The sequence below is a fragment of the Equus caballus genome, chromosome 3 (assembly GCF_041296265.1).
Source record: "Equus caballus isolate H_3958 breed thoroughbred chromosome 3, TB-T2T, whole genome shotgun sequence".
In the NCBI taxonomy this organism is placed as follows: Eukaryota; Metazoa; Chordata; class Mammalia; order Perissodactyla; family Equidae; genus Equus; species Equus caballus.
Window position 1 is genome coordinate 67,979,754 of NC_091686.1, and position 19,674 is coordinate 67,999,427.

The 19,674-nt window shown below is 37.7% G+C and overlaps 2 protein-coding genes across 15 annotated transcripts in view; one reads left to right on the forward strand and one right to left on the reverse strand.

Annotated features, from left to right (window-relative positions):
• The window catches only part of RASSF6 (Ras association domain family member 6), a 71,676-nt gene extending 67,446 nt beyond the window's left edge, over positions 1-4,230 (forward strand). For 10 of the 13 annotated variants that reach the window (XM_023637976.2, XM_005608720.4, XM_014738819.3 and 7 more), the window contains one exon: positions 28-4,230. In XM_023637976.2, coding sequence (XP_023493744.1) covers positions 28-103 — 76 coding nt within the window. In that variant the 3' untranslated portion in view covers positions 104-4,230. The remainder of the gene's footprint in view (positions 1-27) is intronic. The other 3 variants (XR_011437090.1, XR_011437091.1, XR_011437092.1) reach the window with 1 other exon arrangement.
• Positions 1-19,674, reverse strand: part of LOC100146271 (alpha-fetoprotein) — a 57,693-nt gene that overhangs the window by 5,083 nt on the left and 32,936 nt on the right. Inside the window, exon 12 of one of the 2 annotated variants that reach the window (XM_070262357.1) lies at positions 5,882-6,686. The exons of the other annotated variant lie outside the window; for it this stretch is intronic. Coding sequence (XP_070118458.1) covers positions 6,649-6,686 — 38 coding nt within the window. The 3' untranslated portion in view covers positions 5,882-6,648. Of the gene's footprint in view, positions 1-5,881; positions 6,687-19,674 lie in introns of those variants that run through there. 2 annotated transcript variants of the gene reach the window in all.

The window sequence follows — 19,674 nt, forward strand, 5'->3', positions numbered from 1 at the left end:
TACTCTTTTTCTCCTTCTCATTTTCAGATTCAAAACAGAAAAGGCTATTATACTGAAATGTCTTCAAAGTAAACGGGTAGTGAAAACAGAGACGACAGTTTAGCGATGCAGGCTGCTATTGCTAAAACACTTTAACAAAATTAGAGAGATGTTACTATTTGATGAGTGCATAAATTCTATACTTGCACTCATACAAATATATATGAACTTGAATCCATAGAAATTGAATGTCAAAGAAGCTTGTCTCTCTTTGAAGTGATGAGGTTAACTAGAGTTCACAGTTGGACTGAAATGAGCTTGAATTTATTTCAGTAACTGAAATAAGCATGGATACTGTGTATTCCAAATAGTTTTTATAGTAAAACTCAATGAACTTGAATTTAAATGGCACCTTCAGATATCATGCAATTTAAACTTCTTTAGCTTGAACTCTCAAAAGAACTGAAATTCAGTTTCAGTTCAGAAATAAAAACTGTCAGCCCTTGAAACAAAATGAAGCACATTCTTCCTCCACCAAGGCATCTGGTGGTGACAGTGTTTCACAGTGCCTTGAAGACTCTAGCATTTTCATAAAATCCAGGGCTGTCTTTAAATGGGTGGATGACTTTTGGCTATCTGTAACATCAGAGCTATCTGCCCTTTAGGAAGGAAAAGATTGTGGACTCTTCTAAGAAATCCAAATTATAATTGTCTCAGCCTGACCCTTCTTTTTTCATCTGTTCGACTGATGACTTTCAAAAGTGTTAAGGTTTTTTTTTTTAAAGGCAGTCGAACTAATTTTCTTTATTGTTCTAAATAAATATAGCACAGAGACTTAATATATTTCATCAACTAGGCCAAGACTTGGCACACAGTAACCATTGTTGCTGAATCAATGCAATGGATAAGGCAAAGCAGGTGTCACTAATGCCAGGCAGGGAATCGGAGCTCTGCCCTTTTTCTCTAGGACAACTTCTTCTACACGATGATGCCCGAGTACTTACAAGTCTGCTAAACTGATTTGGAAAAAATACGCTGAAAATGCCACAAGTATCATTTGTGATTTTATTTATGAACTCTATATTAGAATAGAGTTTTATGCAATATTCTTCCACTTGCTAAACTACTTCCATTTGCATTCCTCATAAGCACTGTACTGTTTGATTACATTACATGTTACATGTGTTAAGGGATAAGGTTGTACGTAATAAACCCAGTTGGAAGATTAATTATCAAAATAATGAAACATTTTTAAGATAAAGGTATTACTTCTCAGGTCACCAGAACCTAACCTGGATGAAAGTAAAAGTGTGCCATGACCTTTTCAGTACTAGGAAATTTCTTTTATTGAGAAAAAAAGAAGCTTGCTTCTTTATCTTTTCACCTATCAATTAATAAGAAAAAAATCTCGTCTCACTAAAATAAGGCAAATGTAATAGTTAAAATTCAATATACTTATAAAAAACAAAGTAATATCAAGTACCCACCATAAACATGACAAAAGATTCATCTTTAATATATTGAAAGTCTACAAAATGCATGAGAAAAATACCAAGTCTTGGATAGGAAAAAAAAAAGGCAGATGGCACAAGAAGTAAAATCATGGAAGAGGAAATGCAAATGGTTGCTAAGTATGTGGGAAAGTTGTCTTTTAAGACTGATCAACTGTATTAGTCTATGGCCAATCAGGAGACAGAAACCACACAGTAATTTAAACAGGGAAAGTTCAATATAGGGATTCATTAAGCTGTGATGATAAGAAAGTAACTATAAAGATGGACAGAGAACTCAAAAGGGTACCCTAACGCTGAGGAAGAATACCCTAAAAAGGAAAAGCTTGGAAGGAGGAGCTCAGAGTTCACTGGAGAAGGTATGGTTGCTGTGGAGAGAGGCGAAGTTCACTGGTTGCCCAGGCCAGAGCAGGGGCACAGCCGTAGGGCAAGCAGGAACAACCCCTGGGGTGTGGACCAGCTGAGGCAGGTGGGCAGGTGTGCAAAGGGACTTGGGGCTTCTCTGCAGGCACAAGGCCCAGATCACATAGTGTCTATGTCTGGAGGTCCACAGGAAACAAAGTTTGGGGGCCCAGGTAAGCTGAGGCTGAAGGGTGGGCAGGAAGACAGGGCCGGGGGTGTAGCTGCAGGTGCTGCTAGGACTGGGACTGAAGGGGCCTGCTTTGCAGGAACCTGGTACAACTCTATGTATGACTTGGGCTGTGGCATCTTCTAGGCTGCATGAGACAAAGGTTGGGCAAGTGGCTCACTAGGTGGCCAGCTCCACAGGGCCCTCTCTGGGAGCATGCACCAAGTTGAGAAGATGTGCAGAGCAATAATTTGAGCTAGGACACAGGCCTGCACTGGAGTTCCAGGCTCTGCCACCACGAAACCAATCAAAAGCTGGAAAAGAAGTTGGGGGAACAAATGCTAGAGAAAGCCGCACCCTATAGCAACTAGCACTGAAGAAACCACTCTGGGCATAGCAGTGGAGGAAAAAGTCAGCTTCCCAGGAGCTTGGCCAGCCAGCCCCTAGGAAGCAGGAAAGAGCAACTTCCTCCTACCATGTTTCTTCAGCGCCCTCTACTGACAAAGCATGACATCATGTAGGCTGCAAAGGAAACTTGTTTAAAGGCTCTGTATCCATTTTCACAGAGCCAGAGCAAAGAGTGAATTTGCAGCAGAGAGGCAATAAAATAATATCTAGCATGTCAACAAAACACACTTTGCTATTAAATTAGCAAAGTTTAAGTGATAATACTGGATACTAAACAAATTACAGTGTGATGGGCACTCAAACTACTGGTAGAAATAGAAATGGATATAACTTTTCTCAAAAGCAATTTAGTAGAAAGTTCATCCTATAATTCTACTTGTAGGATCCTATCTGGGAATAATCAGAAATACAAAGACACCATGCAAAGATTATTATTATTTATTGTGATAAAAGGAAGTAAATAGCCTAACTGTTTAAGAATAGAAAAAGAGATTAAAGAAGGAAAGAAACATTCACCCACAAAATGTTAGGAAGCTCTTAGAGTTGTTTCCCAATAAATTTTAATTATGGGAGTAAATTCTCCTTATTTATCTAAATAAGAATATACATACAAATATTCAAAAATATTTATTATCCGTAGGATATATGTGTTGATATATATATATTATTTGTACATATACACTACAAACCAAAAATAACATGTTAAATGTGATTAGGTATGGATTACAGAATTATGGGTGATTATTTTTCTATACTTATTAAATATTATGGGTGATTATTTTTCTATACTTATGAAATATTTTATAATGAACATGTGTTACTTTTTAAACCAGGAAATAGAAAAGTTATGATTCAAAAGTTACCAACAAAAAAAGTAGCAAGTACATGCAAGCACAGAGTTCTACCAGATCAAAAAAGTTCAAATAAACTATTTAAATGAGATATTAACATCACTACAGTGGTAGTTTTAAAATCTATCCGTAAAGTCTTTGATACTCCTCCTTTCAGGAGGTGGAGCCTAGTCCTCCTCACCTTGGACAAGAGCTGGACTTAATGACTTAACTTCTAAGGAAGAGAGAAAGACAGAAGTGACAGGGTGTGACTTTGGAGACCAGGTCATAAAGGTCACTGTGGCATCTTCCTTGCTTGCTCTCTTGGATTGCTTGCTCTGGGAGAAGCCAACTGCCATGTCCGGAGCAGCCCTGCAGAAAGGCCTACATGACAGGAATGGAAACCTTCTGCCAAAAGCCAGCAAGGAGTTGAGGCCTCCTGTCCACTGCTATGCGAGTGGGCCACCTGCTAGCCTCAGGCAAGCCTTCAGATGACAGCAGCCCTATCTATTATCTTGACTACAACCTCATAGAGACCCTGAGCCACAAAACCCAACTCAACCTCTCCTGGATTCCTGATCCTCAGAAACTCTGTGAGATAAAAAATGTTTGTTGTACTATGCTGCTAAATTTTAGGATAATTTGTCACATAGCAATACATGACTAATGTAATTTCTGAGACAAAAGTCTTTTCACTTCAGAGTCATCATTGCATAAACAAGAATATCAACTTTTATGACAAAACCATTCATCCTTGTTTTAGGTGGTCCAAATATTTCACTACTAGTTATATATGAGTTCAAATTCAATTCTGGATAATACGGTTTACTTACTAATGGTAGAGGACCTGTCACATTCATCTTTGTAATATTTTGCTGTACTTAATATTGCATCTTGTGTATAGGATGTTCTCAATAAAAATTGATTGAATAAAGGACTGAATAAATTAGTGAATGAATGAATAAAAGAATGAGTGAATGAATTCTGAAATATTTTTATAAAATCCCCTGCATATATGCCTGCTTTTTCACAGATCTGATCCAGTAGCTAAGAAGTATAGAATCTTTTCTGTATCATTTTCCCTAATATAGTGGTATATTTTATTATCTCTTGGCCATATAAAATACTCAGTTAGGCAGTGATACTATGGAATTTTGTTTAGGGCTCTTCAGATTGGCTTCAGGAACTGAAGGGGAAAGAAGTCCATTTGCAAGGTAGTTGATGAGGTGGAAAGACGGCAGGTGTATCTATTATGTTGAGATATCTACATGTGAAAGGGAAGAAAGGAATAGGATGCAATTAGGGCAAAACCCTTCAATGGCATCCATTTGTCTTCTCAATAACAGCTAAGCTTTTAGATTGGGCCATTTGAAATTGTCCATATTTGACCTACAAAAGCAGCAGTTTCATATTGTTCAAACTAACAGCACTTACCATTTGCCAAGCACTATTTTAAGTACTGTATGTATATTAGCTCATTTAATGTTTATTACAGTCCCATGAGGAAGTTACTCTTTCAACCTGATTTGATAGATGAGGAAAGTAAGCCATGGAGAGGATAGATTTGCCGAGGTCTGTAGAAGAAGAGCTAGGTGGGATTTGAACCTACAGCTCCAGAATCCACACTCTTAACCACCGTAATATATGTTCTCACCCTAAACTACACTCCTTCAATCTGGCATTCTTTGTGTGTCCTCATTTGTAAAATAGAAATATTAGTACCCACTTCATTAGACAGTTGTAGGAGTTATAGGACCTAAGAGGTGTGTGATAAATATTAGCTATTGTTACAATTAAACTGCAAGATGTCCCCACCCAGCACTGTAGCTTCATCTTCCGCTGAGTCTTACTGCCCACAACTACTTCATTCTTTTTTTTTTTAAAGATTGGCACCCGAGCTAATGTCTGTTGCCAGTCTATTTTTTTTGTTTCTTCTTCTTCTCCCCAAAGACCCCCAGCACACAGTTGTATATTCCAGTTGTAGGGCCTTCAAGTTCTGCTATGTGGGACGTCGCCTCAGCATGGCTTAATGAGCGGTGCCACGTCCATGCCCAGGATCCGAACCGGCGAACCCCTGGGCGGCTGCAGCAGAACGAGTGAACTTAACCACTCAGCCACCGGGCCGGCCCCGAGGACTACTTCAATCTTGTCTTAAAACCCACCAAAATGAATCACTCCCTATCCCCTCTCACACTCTACCACACCTCCCTCTGTTGAAACTTTGCCCATTTTCTAGTCATTGGCCAGGGTCACTTCCTCCATGACGTTTCCTGGTCTCTCGGACAATGTGTGATCTCAAACTCCTGCACACCACATTATCAGTTAGTTCTGCTTTTGTGACACTGGAAGTTTGAAATTTGCCCATTATTATAATTCCTTTTGTGCTTATGTCTTGTACAAATTCACTAGTGATCTGGTCTTACCATATTCATAGTATTCTCTGCAGCACCCAGCACAGCTTATTGAACACAACAGATAATAAATGTTTATTGGATTTAATTTCCTAATATATGAACATGTTGAAATTACTAGAGTGAAGAAAAACTATTTAAGATCAAATGAAGAGCACTATAAGGAGGATTAAATTTTTTCTCTAATCAAAATAATTCATTTATTTAGTAAGCATTAAAATATTACTGCTTATTTTTACTTTATTATACACAAAAAATCTAGAAAGATAAAAATAAGCCCAAATGATAAGTGCTTTCTGTCATTTATGCCAGGATTTCCAGGGAAAAGACTGCTATTACAAATCATCATTGAAAGCCCAAATTAATTTAAATATGTTAGGACTCCGTGGTTCCAAAGTCAGCATCACATATATAGGGTAAAGATGAAAAGCAAAACAGTTATGAAGGTAACTTTAGTATAAAGCATATTTCATTCAGTTCATCAATAATCATTTTCAATAGCAGGAGATAGACAGATAGAACCCCCAAGTGGCATTTGGGGTCTTTGTCATTCCAGAACCCAGTGGCCAGTTCCCAGTTCGATGCAGCAGCCCCTTACATCTACCTGAGGCTTTTGAAAGACCCCTGGATCTTATATTTCTGTTGCTGCTTCTAAGAAGCAGAAAGCTCGTGGGGGGAAGAGGAAGAATGACAGCGGGTTGAAAGAGGGTTACAATAAGAACCTTTCTCTGCTGAGTAGGAATGGGGGGATTTAGTGTCGACTGGCAAGTGTTCTGGAGTAACACTGTGAGTAGCTGAAAAACTTTGTTGATTCTTCCTTTATTTTAAACATTAGACGTGTTTCGTTACTCATGAAAAATAAAATGCAGGTCTCAGCAAAGATCCTACATTGACATTTTCAAGGCTCATTTAGCCTTGCAAGAGAGACTGGCACTTTTCCATCAGTTTGGACCCCTAGGAAAAAAGCAAATAAGCATATCTGTGAGAAAGGGAAGACATCTAAATAGCTATGATCCCCAAATAGAAAATCTTTAAGACTTCCTGTTGTACGCCTGAGATGGGCTGTAACGTGCCTGCTCCTGGAGGTCTCAGAATTTCTCACAGGCCTGGTCCCTCAGTTTAAGGACTTAATTGACTGCTATGCCTGTCTCACTTTCAGGACCCCAGATTTGGGATAAACAAAAATTGGCTTCCTCCTCACAAAAATATGGGACTCTTGCTGCAGGGTCAAAACAATCAGTATCAGCTTCTCATTGCATTTCAAAATCGCTCTAGGCTAATTCCATGCGAAATCATTACACAATCAAGGACAGAAATTCCAGAGGGAGAAAACCAATAAAATTGATCAGAGTATCTCTACCGGCTCCATATATAGTGGTGTAGACTTCTACATTAAGTCCAGGAGTTTTCCCTAATTTTTACCTGTATAGTCCTTAGTCAAATAAAAATCATTTGTGGAAGCCAGCTAGATAGATAAAAGTGAAATCTTCTTTAGTTAAGTGGGAATAGGACTCATAGAATGCCGCTGCTAAGATGCACACACACATCCTGGAAGAGAGAGAACTCACCCTCATAAGAGCCCCTGAGAGCCTGTGGAAAATGGTTAGAAGCCCTGTTAATTCAGTCCTTCATCCTACCCTCAAACAGGACTACAGCTAAATCATCTAGAGACACTGGAATCTATTTAGTCTCGTTTTTAAAAATTCTTCTGGAGTTTAAGATATCCTTGCTTCTTTAGTAACCTATGACTTTTTTAAATCAATCTTCAGGGGAAATTTCCCCATAAGCTTAACCTCAAGACTCACATATTTAATCTTGTTCATAACAATAGTGGAGGAAGACATATTTCTCCATATCAACTGATATTCCTGACTTCATTTATTCCATAGTTCCTTGGGAAATGTCTAATTTGTTATGATAAACGCTGGGGGGGGGGGGGAAACAAAGTTTCTGTTAAGATAAGGTAGAAGAAAGGCATCTGAGAAGACTCCTACAGTAATGAGGAATGCCTCACATGAAATAGGAAGTGACGATAACTCCACATCTTGAGGTAAGGCCTGAGCAAGATTTTGAAATATGAAACATAGACTCAAATGATGGAAGGTAGAGAGCAGAGAAAAGAAAGAGGAAACATCTTCCTTATACCGAGACCACATTAGCCATTCTTTGATTTCCTATAATGCTGGACGTGTTGGGAGACTGCTAACATGTCACCCATCCTAAGACTTTGGGATAAACATTACCAGTCTATTTCTCCCTATCCCTTGTGACATGTGTCAGTGCAAATAATCAATAACCAATCTATAAATAAGAGTCATATTTAATGAGCTAATACTGAGGACTAGTCTGGAAGTGTTATCCTCCCCGGGGAAGAAAACACTTCAGAGAAGCTTGGTTTACAGCTTGGTTATATACCCTTTCGGAACAAAGAATATGCATCAAGCATGACAGGAATACAATTTTTTTCCCCAAATCATAAGGAGATGTTTTGCTGCAGTTCAACACATATACAGCAGGTCAACTTGACCGTGGTTCTCCGGGAAGAAAAGCTTATCTTCAAAGAAGTCCTGGTATTGGCGTCAGAGAAAGGGAGACATTCATCCCTGTCTTTAAAGAGCGCATTCTTTGCTTTGGGAAAACGTATGAAGCAGATGTACAATGCATCTTTGGTGGGCCATAAGTCAGGCTGCTCTGGGAAAAACAAGTTTTAGGCTGAATCAGATTTAAACCAAAACGGCTTCCCCATATACCTCAATATGTGAAAAGTTATTATTATTTTCATCACAGATGAAAAGGATTTCATTTTCACAGTGGCCAGAGGATCATTAGAACAGGGGTTGAAGAATGCAGAGAGGAAAGAAAAGTGAGTAGAACAATGCACTATCTGTGTACTCATCAAGCTACCAGGAGACTGTTTGCTGTAATTAATCTAATTGTATATAGCTAACAAGTAAATGATTTTTCATTAGATAGTAAAGTTGTGTGACCTAAATTGCTAAGAATATCATGGTAGGATGTGAGACAGAAAATTCATGGAGACCTGGGACAGACTGCTCTCCCAGGGGCACGACTTGAGGGGCAGAAACTCGGATACAGGAGGTAACAGTGTCTGAGCAGAGGAATGCAAGCATGTAGTTAAAAGAAACAAAGGAGCCTTTACAGTCAAAACAGGCTTGGGCTGGTTAGGACCGGGGTTAATTTTAGCAACGGCCCTGGGAAATATTTTCACAGGTAACAATTTTCATGATGGCTTAATTACCTTCAGGGGCTCCTTTCTACCTCTTCAGCTAAAGTGTACATGTGCTTATGTTAAAAGTCATATATCTATAGTCTAGTCAAGGGTAAGTAAACTACAGGTGTCAGGCTAAATTGGCTCCACTTCCTGTTTATGTAAATAAGATTGTATTGGCATATGGCCACGCCCATTTGTTTACATATTGTCCATGGCTGCTTTCTGGCTACAATGAAGAACTGAGTAGTTGTGACAGACTGTATGAACTGCAAAGCCCCAAATATTTACCATCTGGCTGTTCATGGAAGAATTTTGCTGACTCCCACACTAGCTGATACAGGAAATGAAAATAATCACCTATACACTAGAGTCCATTTATTTATTTTAAAGCCTTTCTACCTTTTGTAAAGCATTCAGAAAACATATCTCTGAGTAACAAGCCCATATCCACACAGGTAAACTCATCTGCAGAAGGGTCTGTGCCTGCAAATTCCCGAGGGAGTTTTCTTGACGTGTTCTTGCTCTTGAGTATGAATAGTACTTGCTTGAACTATTTCATCAACAGCATGACAGGAAGATTTCTGTGTGCTTTTCCCCACACTTTCTGCCTACCAGCAATCTTCAACTTAATAGTTGAAAAACCCAAATATTTCTCCCTTCCCTATTTTCTTTTAGGATTTCTCCCAAAATTAAAGGAGAAAATAGAAGCTACCTGAAGAGTATATCATGTTAATTAAAATTTGCTAAATTACTACTTCAGATAAAAATGCTTATTATATGTAATTATGCATCATCTCTAAAGTTTGGTCACGTTTACCTTTGTATGGCTTTTCTAAAGCAGTGATTCTGTAATCTTAGTGTGCATCAGAATCACCTGGAGGGCTTACTAAAACAAAATCAGTGTTTTCCACCCACAGGCTTTCTGATTCAGTAGATCTGGGGTGGGATCTGATAATTCGCATTTCTAACAAGTTCCCAGGTGCTGCTGCTGCTGCTGGTGTGAGGGCCGCTTTAAGAACTATTTTTCTAAGGTGAAAGTAGATAATCATAAATTGTTTCCTCCTCCCCTCTGACTATTTTCATATGTCTAACTTTTAGCGAGAAGTTGGAACCAAGGATGGTAACAGAAATAATTAAACAATTGGAAAGTAACGTGTTTATGAAAAAAATGAAAGAATTTGGGGATATTAAATACAAAGATAAGACTGGAATATTTAAAGAATAGCCCTATGTGAATAGGCTTAGCAAAAAATGTGAGAATAGATGATCAAAATATTTTGGAATCTTTTCATCAAGAATTTGTGTAAGTCTTTGTGCTCCTATGTTTGTGGAAGGAGTCTAGGTTTGACGGAGGGGCAAAGGAATAATACCTAGTGGTTTCAGGAGTCTCCATGGAATGAAGTTCCCAGAAGTGAAGAGGCTCAGCCAATTGGCAGGCTGTAGATGTCCCAAGTTAGCCATAAAAGACCAACTGCTCCAGGGACCTACAGGCATTTTCTTTGTTTTCTTTTCTGAGATTATAATAGTCAATTATGTGAACCTGTTCTGCCTGTTAAAAGAGAAAGTGGGCAGGTTTGAAGACTGCCTTTCTAGCTATGCTTATTGGGAGCATAAAGCATTTTTAGACAAGATGGAAGACATAGTTTGAAAAGAAAGCCAAAATGAAGAAAGTTCTAAGGAGAAAAACAGTGAGCCAAAGTCAAAGTTGGAACATTGGCAAGAGTAAGAATGAAACATAAAGAACTAAGAAACTCAGCCATACAGGGTGAATCTGGATCATGCAAAGACGAGGCATCTCACATTTCATGAAATAATAACTTGAATTGTAGACGTTAGCAGTTTCAACAAGAAAATTCTATTCACAGAAATTCTCTCCTCCAGGTCAGTGGGGAATGATAATTAAGACCTGAGATATTTATCTATCAACCAACAGAATATAATATAGAAGAAAGTTAACATGAATTAGCAGAAATTTGGGCAGGATGAAATGATGGTTTCAAAATAAGGCATGAAATTTAACAACAAAAAAAGTAAAGTTCTGCTTTTAGATGTGACTTAACACAGGTTCATGTGAAAAGACTGTTGGTTTAAGTAGTCTGTACTTAGAACTGAATGGGTCTACTATCAAAGCTACTGCAAGCTTGGGATGCATTTCAGAAGAAAAAACAAGGATCAGATTAAGCGAGGTGATAACCCCAACCTCTATGGATCAGGTCATTCTGGGTTACTCTGTTCAGTTTCTTATGATGCATTACACAAGTTTTGAAAATTATGTAAGTAATACATGAACACAGTAAAAGTTCAAACAGAAGAGCAGGGTACATTTCCCATTCCCAAAAAGCAACCAATTTTAACGTTTCCACTTTTAGTTCTCTAGTGATTACTATCATCACTTTAATAGTTTCTTAAAATATAGTGCACTTACACTAACCAATTTCAACAACCCCACCCACGGACCCTTTATCGAAGTTTTTTTAGTTAAAGCATTTTTAGTTCTTTTGTTGGTTATATTTTATCTCTTGGTCCTTCAGCTTCAGTCAGCATGTCATGATTCTCCAAAACATAATTAACCTGTTTACACTTCCCCTCATTTATTTGCCAGCTTTCCTATTCACGCTATACTATTACTTCCACATTGTCTGGGTTTATTCATCCCACTTTGTAAATATAAAGTTTATGTGCTTCGTTAACAGGTGATGCTAAAAAACTGGTAAGCGTTAATAGTATATTCAGTAGCGTGTTTAATTGGAATATTATCTATAGTTTACTGTGAACGGATTGACCAATAGGTCAATGACTTATCCTGTATCCCTTAAAAGGTGTAAAGAGCAAATGAAGTCTCTTTTCTTACCTCCTGTCAACTGCAGAAAATCATGCCGCATTTCTTTAGTTTTGCATATTTGGACTATGATTTCCTAGTAGATCCTTCTTTTTTGAGGGTTTCTAATTGTCTTTCTTTTTCCATGTTGACAAATAAAGCAACTACTTTCATTAAAATATTAAAATATTTCAGGTTCTTAATCATACAGTTTTTGTAATAGAATATTCTATCATCTTAAAGCTATATTTTGAAAGCTCCTCTAACTTAATCTTTCAGTGTGGATCTAGTTATTCTTAGGACTGATTCGTGGCTATCCACACAGGGTTTCCTTCTCTGTAATCCTGGGTAAATTTAACTATTTCTAAAATCCCATGTTGTTTTTTTTTTCTCGAATTCTTCTAAGTATTGCTGGGCTACATTCTTAAGTTATGTATGTATGAATATGAATGTATGTATGCATTTTTTCCAAAATGAGCACCCAGAAGATAAACTTTCTGGGTCCTTGCATTTTTAAATATTATTTTGTCCACATATTTGCACTGTATTTTTGCTGGTATGTCAGTAGGCATCCTTTAGACATAAAAATAGGATCAAATTCTGGCTAACCTAAGTAAAAGCTGGCTTATTTAAAGGATAGTGGTGGCCTCAAGAATCTTTAGTAAGTTAGAAAAACAGGCTGGGCAGCAGACGAGAACCAAAGCAGCTTAGAAATCAATGACTTTCTGATCTTTCACTGCTGGTACATCTCTTCATGTCACCATTCTGAGCTTCTATTTCTGCACTTTGATATATTGGTTAATGTTATAACAATGGCTTTCTTTCCTTTACCAGAAGTTCATCACTATCTCCTTACATTGACCGTGGGTTTTTTTCTTTTCAGCATCTATAGGGCTTTATGTGCTTTATTTTTGGTATATTTTTACTGCTATTGCATTGGGATTTTGGAAGAGATAAGAGAAAACACATTTTAAAAGGATATTGGCAAGTTGTTATGTCCAGAGTGTCTAGAATGGAAAAGGGGTTGAAAACCAAGTGATAAAAATAATAACTTTTCACATATTGAGGTATATGGGGAAGCCATTCTGGTTTAAATCTGATACGGCCTAAAACTTGTTTTTTCCAGAGCAGCCTGTCTTATGGCCCACCAAACATGCATGTACATCTGCTTCAAACATTTTCCCAAAGGGAAGAACGCACTCCTTAAAGATGGGAAGGTACTGTCTCCCTCTCTCTGACACCAATACCAGCATTTCTTTGAAGATAAGCTTTTCTTCCCAGAGAACTAAGGTCAAAGTTGACCTGCTGCGTAAGTGCTAAACTGTGGCAAAACATCTCCTTATGATTTGGGGGAAAAAATTGTATTCCCGTCATGCCTGCCTGATGTCTGTTCTTTGTTCTGAAAGTGTATATAACCATGCCATAAACACACTTCCCGAAGAGCTTTCTTCCCTGGGGAAAGAGAGCGCTTTCGGTCTAGTCCTCACAGTAGGCTCAATAAATATCACTCTTTCTTATCTATGGATTGGTTATTGATTATTTGTATCAATATTTCTTTTTTTTTTTTTTTTGCTTTGGATAATTTCTCTTTATTATAGTGCCACGTACATACATTTTTTTTTCATGCGCTTTCTATGCAAAACACTTTTATTGGAATACATGCAGCAGCAATTACAAAGAAATCAGGCTGCGTTAAATACCTTACTCATGGCAAAACACTGCTGCTGGTCTTCTCACAGCTTAAAACAGATGCTCACAACTAGAATGCGTCTTTTTATAAATGTTAAAAGTAAATTCACTTCATTTCCAATAGGAGATGTGAGGAAACCAACACATATCTTAATATGATCAGGAACTTTCCAGGTTTTACTTCAGATCCCTATATTTACACATGCAATAGAGTCTGACATTTTAAGTGTTTTCATATTTGGGGCTGACAAGAGCCAGGCACTGGCGGAACTAGTGCTCTCAGTGATCAGTACATACTTTAAGAGCATTCATTTATGCCATTTTCTTCTAAATTGAAATAATGAACATAAAATTTTTTTCAAGTTTGTATGTTATAGGGACTAGAGAAAGGTACAATCTATACACTCCAAATATGTTTGATTTTCTGCAGATTATAATGTAAACAAGATAAGATTGAGGCCAGGATCAAAAAAATTTACAAGTTATACACATATAAAGGTATTGTATACTTGTGCAGTGAACAAAAATAAAATCCCTCTAGAGGTAAAAATTCTCAGACTTCCTCCACTGGGAGGGGAACTTGGCAACACAGGCCTGATAAAGGATAACATCCTTTTCAGCACCAAAACCATGTTCTTATTCATAAGAACAAAGTATGTTAAGTATAGAAAGGATATTGACATGTTTTGCTTCTAATAAAACCAAAAGTTATGTCAATAAGAGAACAGCTGAATTGCCCCAGTTAAGTGTCCAGCTATCACAGCTAATAAAAATACACAAATTCAATGATGTTCATATATATAAATCCTAAAACAGAAAAGGGCAAATAAAAGAGAAACAGTAATCAAGGAAATGACAAAAGAAAACTTTATTCTGCTAAAGGAGGTTATTATATTGGACATTCTAGTCTTTTTTTTTTTTTTTTGAGAGGCCAACAACAATCATTTATTTAGTTCATGATTCTCCAGGTCAACTGAGTGGTTTTTTTGGTCTTTTTTTTTTTTTTTTTTATTAATGTTATGATAGATTACAACCTTGTGAGATTTCAGTTGTATATTTTTGTTAGTCATGTTGTGGGTACACCACTTCCCCCTCCGTACCCTCCCCCCACCCCCCCTTTTCCCTGGTAACCACCGATCAGATCTCCTTCTCAATATACTAATTTCCACCTATGAGTGGAGTCATATAGAGTTCATCTTTCTCTGACTGACTTATTTCGCTTAACATAATGCCCTCGAGGTCCATCCACGTTGTTGTGAATGGGCCAATTTCGTCTTTTTTTATGGCTGAGTAGTATTCCATTGTGTATATATACCACATCTTCTTTATCCAATCATCAGTTTCTGGTCATGTAGGCTGGTTCCACGTCTTGGCTATTGTAAATAATGCTGCGATGAACATAGGGGTGCAACGGACTCTTAAGATATCTGATATCAGGTTCTTAGGATAGATACCCAGTAATGGGATGGCTGGGTCATAGGGTATTTCTATTTTTAACTTTTTGAGAAATCTCCATACTGTTTTCCATAGTGGCTGTACCAGTTTGCATTCCCACCAACAGTGTATGAGGGTTCCTCTTTCTCCACAACCTCTCCAACATTTGTCGTTTTTGGTTTTGGATGTTTTTGCCAATCTAACGGGGGTAAGGTGATATCTTAGTGTAGTTTTGATTTGCATTTCCCTGATGATTAGCGATGATGAACATCTTTTCATGTGTCTATTGGCCATATTCATATCTTCTTTTGAGAAATGTCTGTTCATGTCCTCTGCCCATTTTTTAATCGGGTTGTTTGTTTTTTTATTGTTAAGCAGTGTGAGTTCTTTGTATATTATGGAGATTAACCCTTTGTCGGATAAGTGGCTTGTAAATATTTTTTCCCAATTAGTGAGCTGTTTTTTTGTTTCAATCCTGTTTTCCCTTGCCTTGAAGAAGCTCTTTAGTCTGATGAAGTCCCATTTGTTTATTCTTTCTATTGTTTCCCTCAACTGAGGAGTTACAGTGTCCAAAAAGATTCTTTTGAAACTGATGTCAAAGAGTGTACTGCCTATATTCTCTTCCAAAAGACTTATTGTCTCAGGCCTAATCTTTAGGTCTTTGATCCATTTTGAGTTTATTTTGGTGTGTGGTGAAAAAGAATGGTCAATTTTCAATCTTTTGCATGTGGCTGTCCAGTTTTCCCAGCACCATTTGTTGAAGAGACTTTCTTTTCTCCATTGTAGGCCCTCTGCTCCTTTGTCGAAGATTAGCTGTCCATAGATGTGTGGTTTTATCTCTGGGCTTTCAATTCTGTTCCATTGATCTGTGGACCTGTTTTTGTACCAGTACCATGCTGTTTTGATCACTGTAGCTTTGTAGTATGTTTTGAAATCAGGGATTGTGATTCCGCCGGCTTTGTTTTTCTTGCTCAGGATTGCTTTAGCAATTTGCGGTCTTTTGTTCCCCCATATGAATTTTAGGATTGTTTGTTCAATTTCTGTGAAGAATGTTCTTGGGATTCTGATTGGGATAGCATTGAATCTGTATATTGCTTTAGGTAGTATGGACATTTTAACTATGTTTATTCTTCCAATCCATGTGCAAGGAATGTTTTTCCATCTCTTTATGTCATCGCCTATTTCTTTCAAGAAAGTCTTGTAGTTTTCATTGTATAGATCCTTCACTTCCTTGGTTAAGTTTATCCCAAGGTATTTTATTCTTTTCATTGCGATTGTGAATGGGATAGAGTTCTTGAGTTCTTTTTCTGTTAGTTTATTGTTAGTGTATAGAAATGCTACTGATTTATGCACATTAATTTTATACCCTGCTACTTTGCTGTAGTTGTTGATTATTTCTAATAGTTTTTCTGTGGATTCTTTGGGGTTTTCTATGTATAAGATCATGTCGTCTGCAAACAACGAGAGTTTTACTTCTTCCCTCCCTATTTGGATTCCTTTTATTTCTTTTTCCTGCCGAATTGCTCTGGCCAGCACCTCCAGTACTATGTTGAATAGGAGTGGTGAAAGTGGGCACCCTTGTCTTGTTCCTGTCCTCAGAGGGATGGCTTTCAGCTTTTGTCCATTGAGTATGATGTTGGCTGTGGGTCTATCATATATGGCCTTTATTATGTTGAGGTACTTTCCTTCTATACCCATTTTACTGAGGGTTTTTATCATAAATGGGTGTTGGATCTTGTCGAATGCTTTCTCTGCATCTATTGAGATGATCATGTGGTTTTGGTTTTCATTTTGTTGATGTAGTGTATCACGTTGATTGACTTGCGGATGTTGAACCATCCCTGTGTCCCTGGTATAAATCCCACTTGATCATGGTGTATAATCTTTTTGATGTATTGCTGTAATCGGTTTGCCAAAATTTTGTTGAGGATTTTTGCATCTATGTTCATCAGTGATATCGGCCTGTAGTTCTCCTTCTTTGTGTTGTCCTTGTCAGGTTTGGGGATCAGAGTGATGTTGGCTTCATAGAATGTGTTAGGGAGTTCTCCATCTTTCTCAATTCTCTGGAACAGTTTGAGGAGAATAGGTATTAAGTCTTTTTTGAATGTTTGGTAGAATTCTCCAGAGAAGCCGTCTGGTCCTGGACTCTTGTTTTTGGGGAGGTTTTTGATTACCGTTTCTATTTCCTTACTTGTGATTGGTCTATTCAGATTCTCCATTTCTTCCTGATTCAGTTTGGGGAGATTGTAGGAGTCTAGGAATTTGTCCATTTCTTCCAGGTTGTTCAATTTGTTGGCATATAGTTTTTCATAGTATTCTCTTATGATCTCTTGTATTTCATTGGTATCTGTTGTGATTTCTCCTCTGTCATTCCTGATTTTATTAATTTGCGATTTCTCTCTTCTTTTCTTGGTGAGTCTGGCTAGGGGTTTGTCAATTTTGTTAATTCTTTCGAAGAACCAACTCTTTGTTTCATTGATCCTTTCTATTGTCTTTTTTGTTTCAATATCGTTTATTTCTGCTCTTATTTTTATTATTTCCCTCCTTCTACTGACTCTGGGTTTTGTTTGTTCTTCGTTTTCTAGTTCTGTTAGGTGTCGTTTGAGGTTGCTTACATGAGCTTTTTCTTGTTTAGTGAGGTGAGCCTGTATTGCGATGAATTTCCCTCTTAGGACTGCTTTTGCTGCATCCCAAATGATTTGGTATGTTGTGTTCTCATTTTCATTTGTCTCCAGATAATATTTGATTTCTTCTTTAATTTCTTCAATGATCCATTGTTTGTTGAGAAGCGTGTTGTTTAGTCTCCACATTTTTGCACCTTTCTCTGCTTTTGTCTTATAGTTGATTTCTAGTTTAATAGCGTTATGATCAGAAAAGATGCTTGATATTATTTCAACTCTCTTGTATTTATTGATGTTTGCTTTGGTTCCCAAAATATGGTCAATCCTTGAGAATGTTCCATGTGCACTTGAGAAGAATGTGTAACCTGCTGTTTTTGGATGAAGTGTTCTATATATATCTATTAAGTCCATCTGGTCTAATTTTTCATTTAATTCTATTATTTCCTTGTTGATTTTCTGTCTGGATGTTCTGTCCATTGGTGTTAATGGTGTGTTGAGGTCCCCTACTATTATTGTATTGTTGTTGATGTCTTCTTTTAGTTCTATTAAGAGTTGCTTTACAAATTTTGGTGCTCCTGTGTTGGGTGCGTATATATTTATAAGTGTTATGTCTTCTTGGTGGAGAGTCCCTTTGATCATTATATACTGTCCCTCTTTATCTTTCTTTATCTGTTTTGCTTTGAAATCTACCTTGTCAAATATTAGTATAGTGACACCTGCTTTCTTTTGTTCATTATTAGCTTGGAGTATTGTTCTCCATCCCTTCACTCTGAGTCTGTGTTTGTCTTTGGGGCTGAGGTGTGTTTCCTGGAGGCAGCATATTGTTGGATCTTGTTCTTTGATCCATCCTGCCACTCTGTGTCTTTTGATTGGGGAGTTCAATCCATTTACATTTAGAGTGATTATTGAGACGTGGGGGCCTACCACTACCATTTTGTGTCTTGTTTTCCGGTTTTCTTCAGTTTCCTTTGTTTCTCGTCCCACGGTTTAATCTGTTCTGATGTAGAGCTGCTACTCTCTGTTGTTGTCCTTCTACTTATCTCCTCTGCTCTTGGTTTTGTAGCCCTTTTCCTTTTTTGGATTTTTCAGGAATGAGGGTTTTCCTGAGGATTTCCTGAAGAGGAGGTTTTGTGGCAATGAACTCCCTTAATTTTTGTTTATCTGGGAAAGTTTTTATTTCTCCATCGTATTTGAAGGATATTTTCACTGGGTAGAGAATTCTTGGCTGTAGATTTTTGTCCTTCAGATTTTTGAATATATCATTCCACTCTCTTCTAGCCTGTAAAGTTTCTGCTGAGAAATCTGCTGATAGCCTGATGGGGGTTCCTTTGTAGGTTAGTTTCTTTTGCCTGGCTGTCCTTAATATTTTCTCCTTGTCGTTGACTTTTGCTAGCTTCACTACTATATGCCGTGGAGTTGGTCTTCTTGCATTGATAAAGTTTGGAGATCTATTGGCTTCTGTCACCTGAAGATCCATCTCCCTCACCAGATTTGGGAAGTTCTCAGCCATTATTTCTTTGAATAGATTTTCTGCCCCTTTCTCCTTCTCTTCTCCCTCTGGTATACCTATAATCCTTACGTTGCATCTCCTAATTGTGTCTGATAATTCTCGGAGAGTTTCTTCATTTCTTTTAAGTCTTGCTTCTCTCTCCTCCTCTGCCTGCAACAATTCTATATTGCCATCTTCCAAATTGCTAATTCTTTCCTCCATATTATCAGCCCTACTGTTCAGAGCATCTAGATTTTTCTTAATCTCCTCTATTGTGTTCTTCATTTCCAATATTTCTGTTTGGTTCTTCTTTATCGTATCAAACTCTTTTGTGACATAGCTCCTGAACTCGTTGAGTTGATGGTCAGAATTCTCTCTTAACTCATTGAGAATCTTAATGATGGCTGTTTTGAAGTCATCATCATTTAGGTTATATATCTCATTTTCTTTGGGATTGTTTTCTGTGTATTTGTTACTTTCTTTCTGTTCTGGAGATTTAATGTATTTTTTCATATTGCTTGATGTTGTTGATTTGTGCCTCCGCATGGAGATAGAGTTTAGTTGCTCCTTTCACTTGTTTCAGCTGCTGCAGTGGGGGCAGCAGCTGTTTATACTTCACCAACCAGGAACCCTGTCCGTAGTTGCTAACTGGGCCTGGGCCCCTCTTCGTAGCCACAGTGGCCC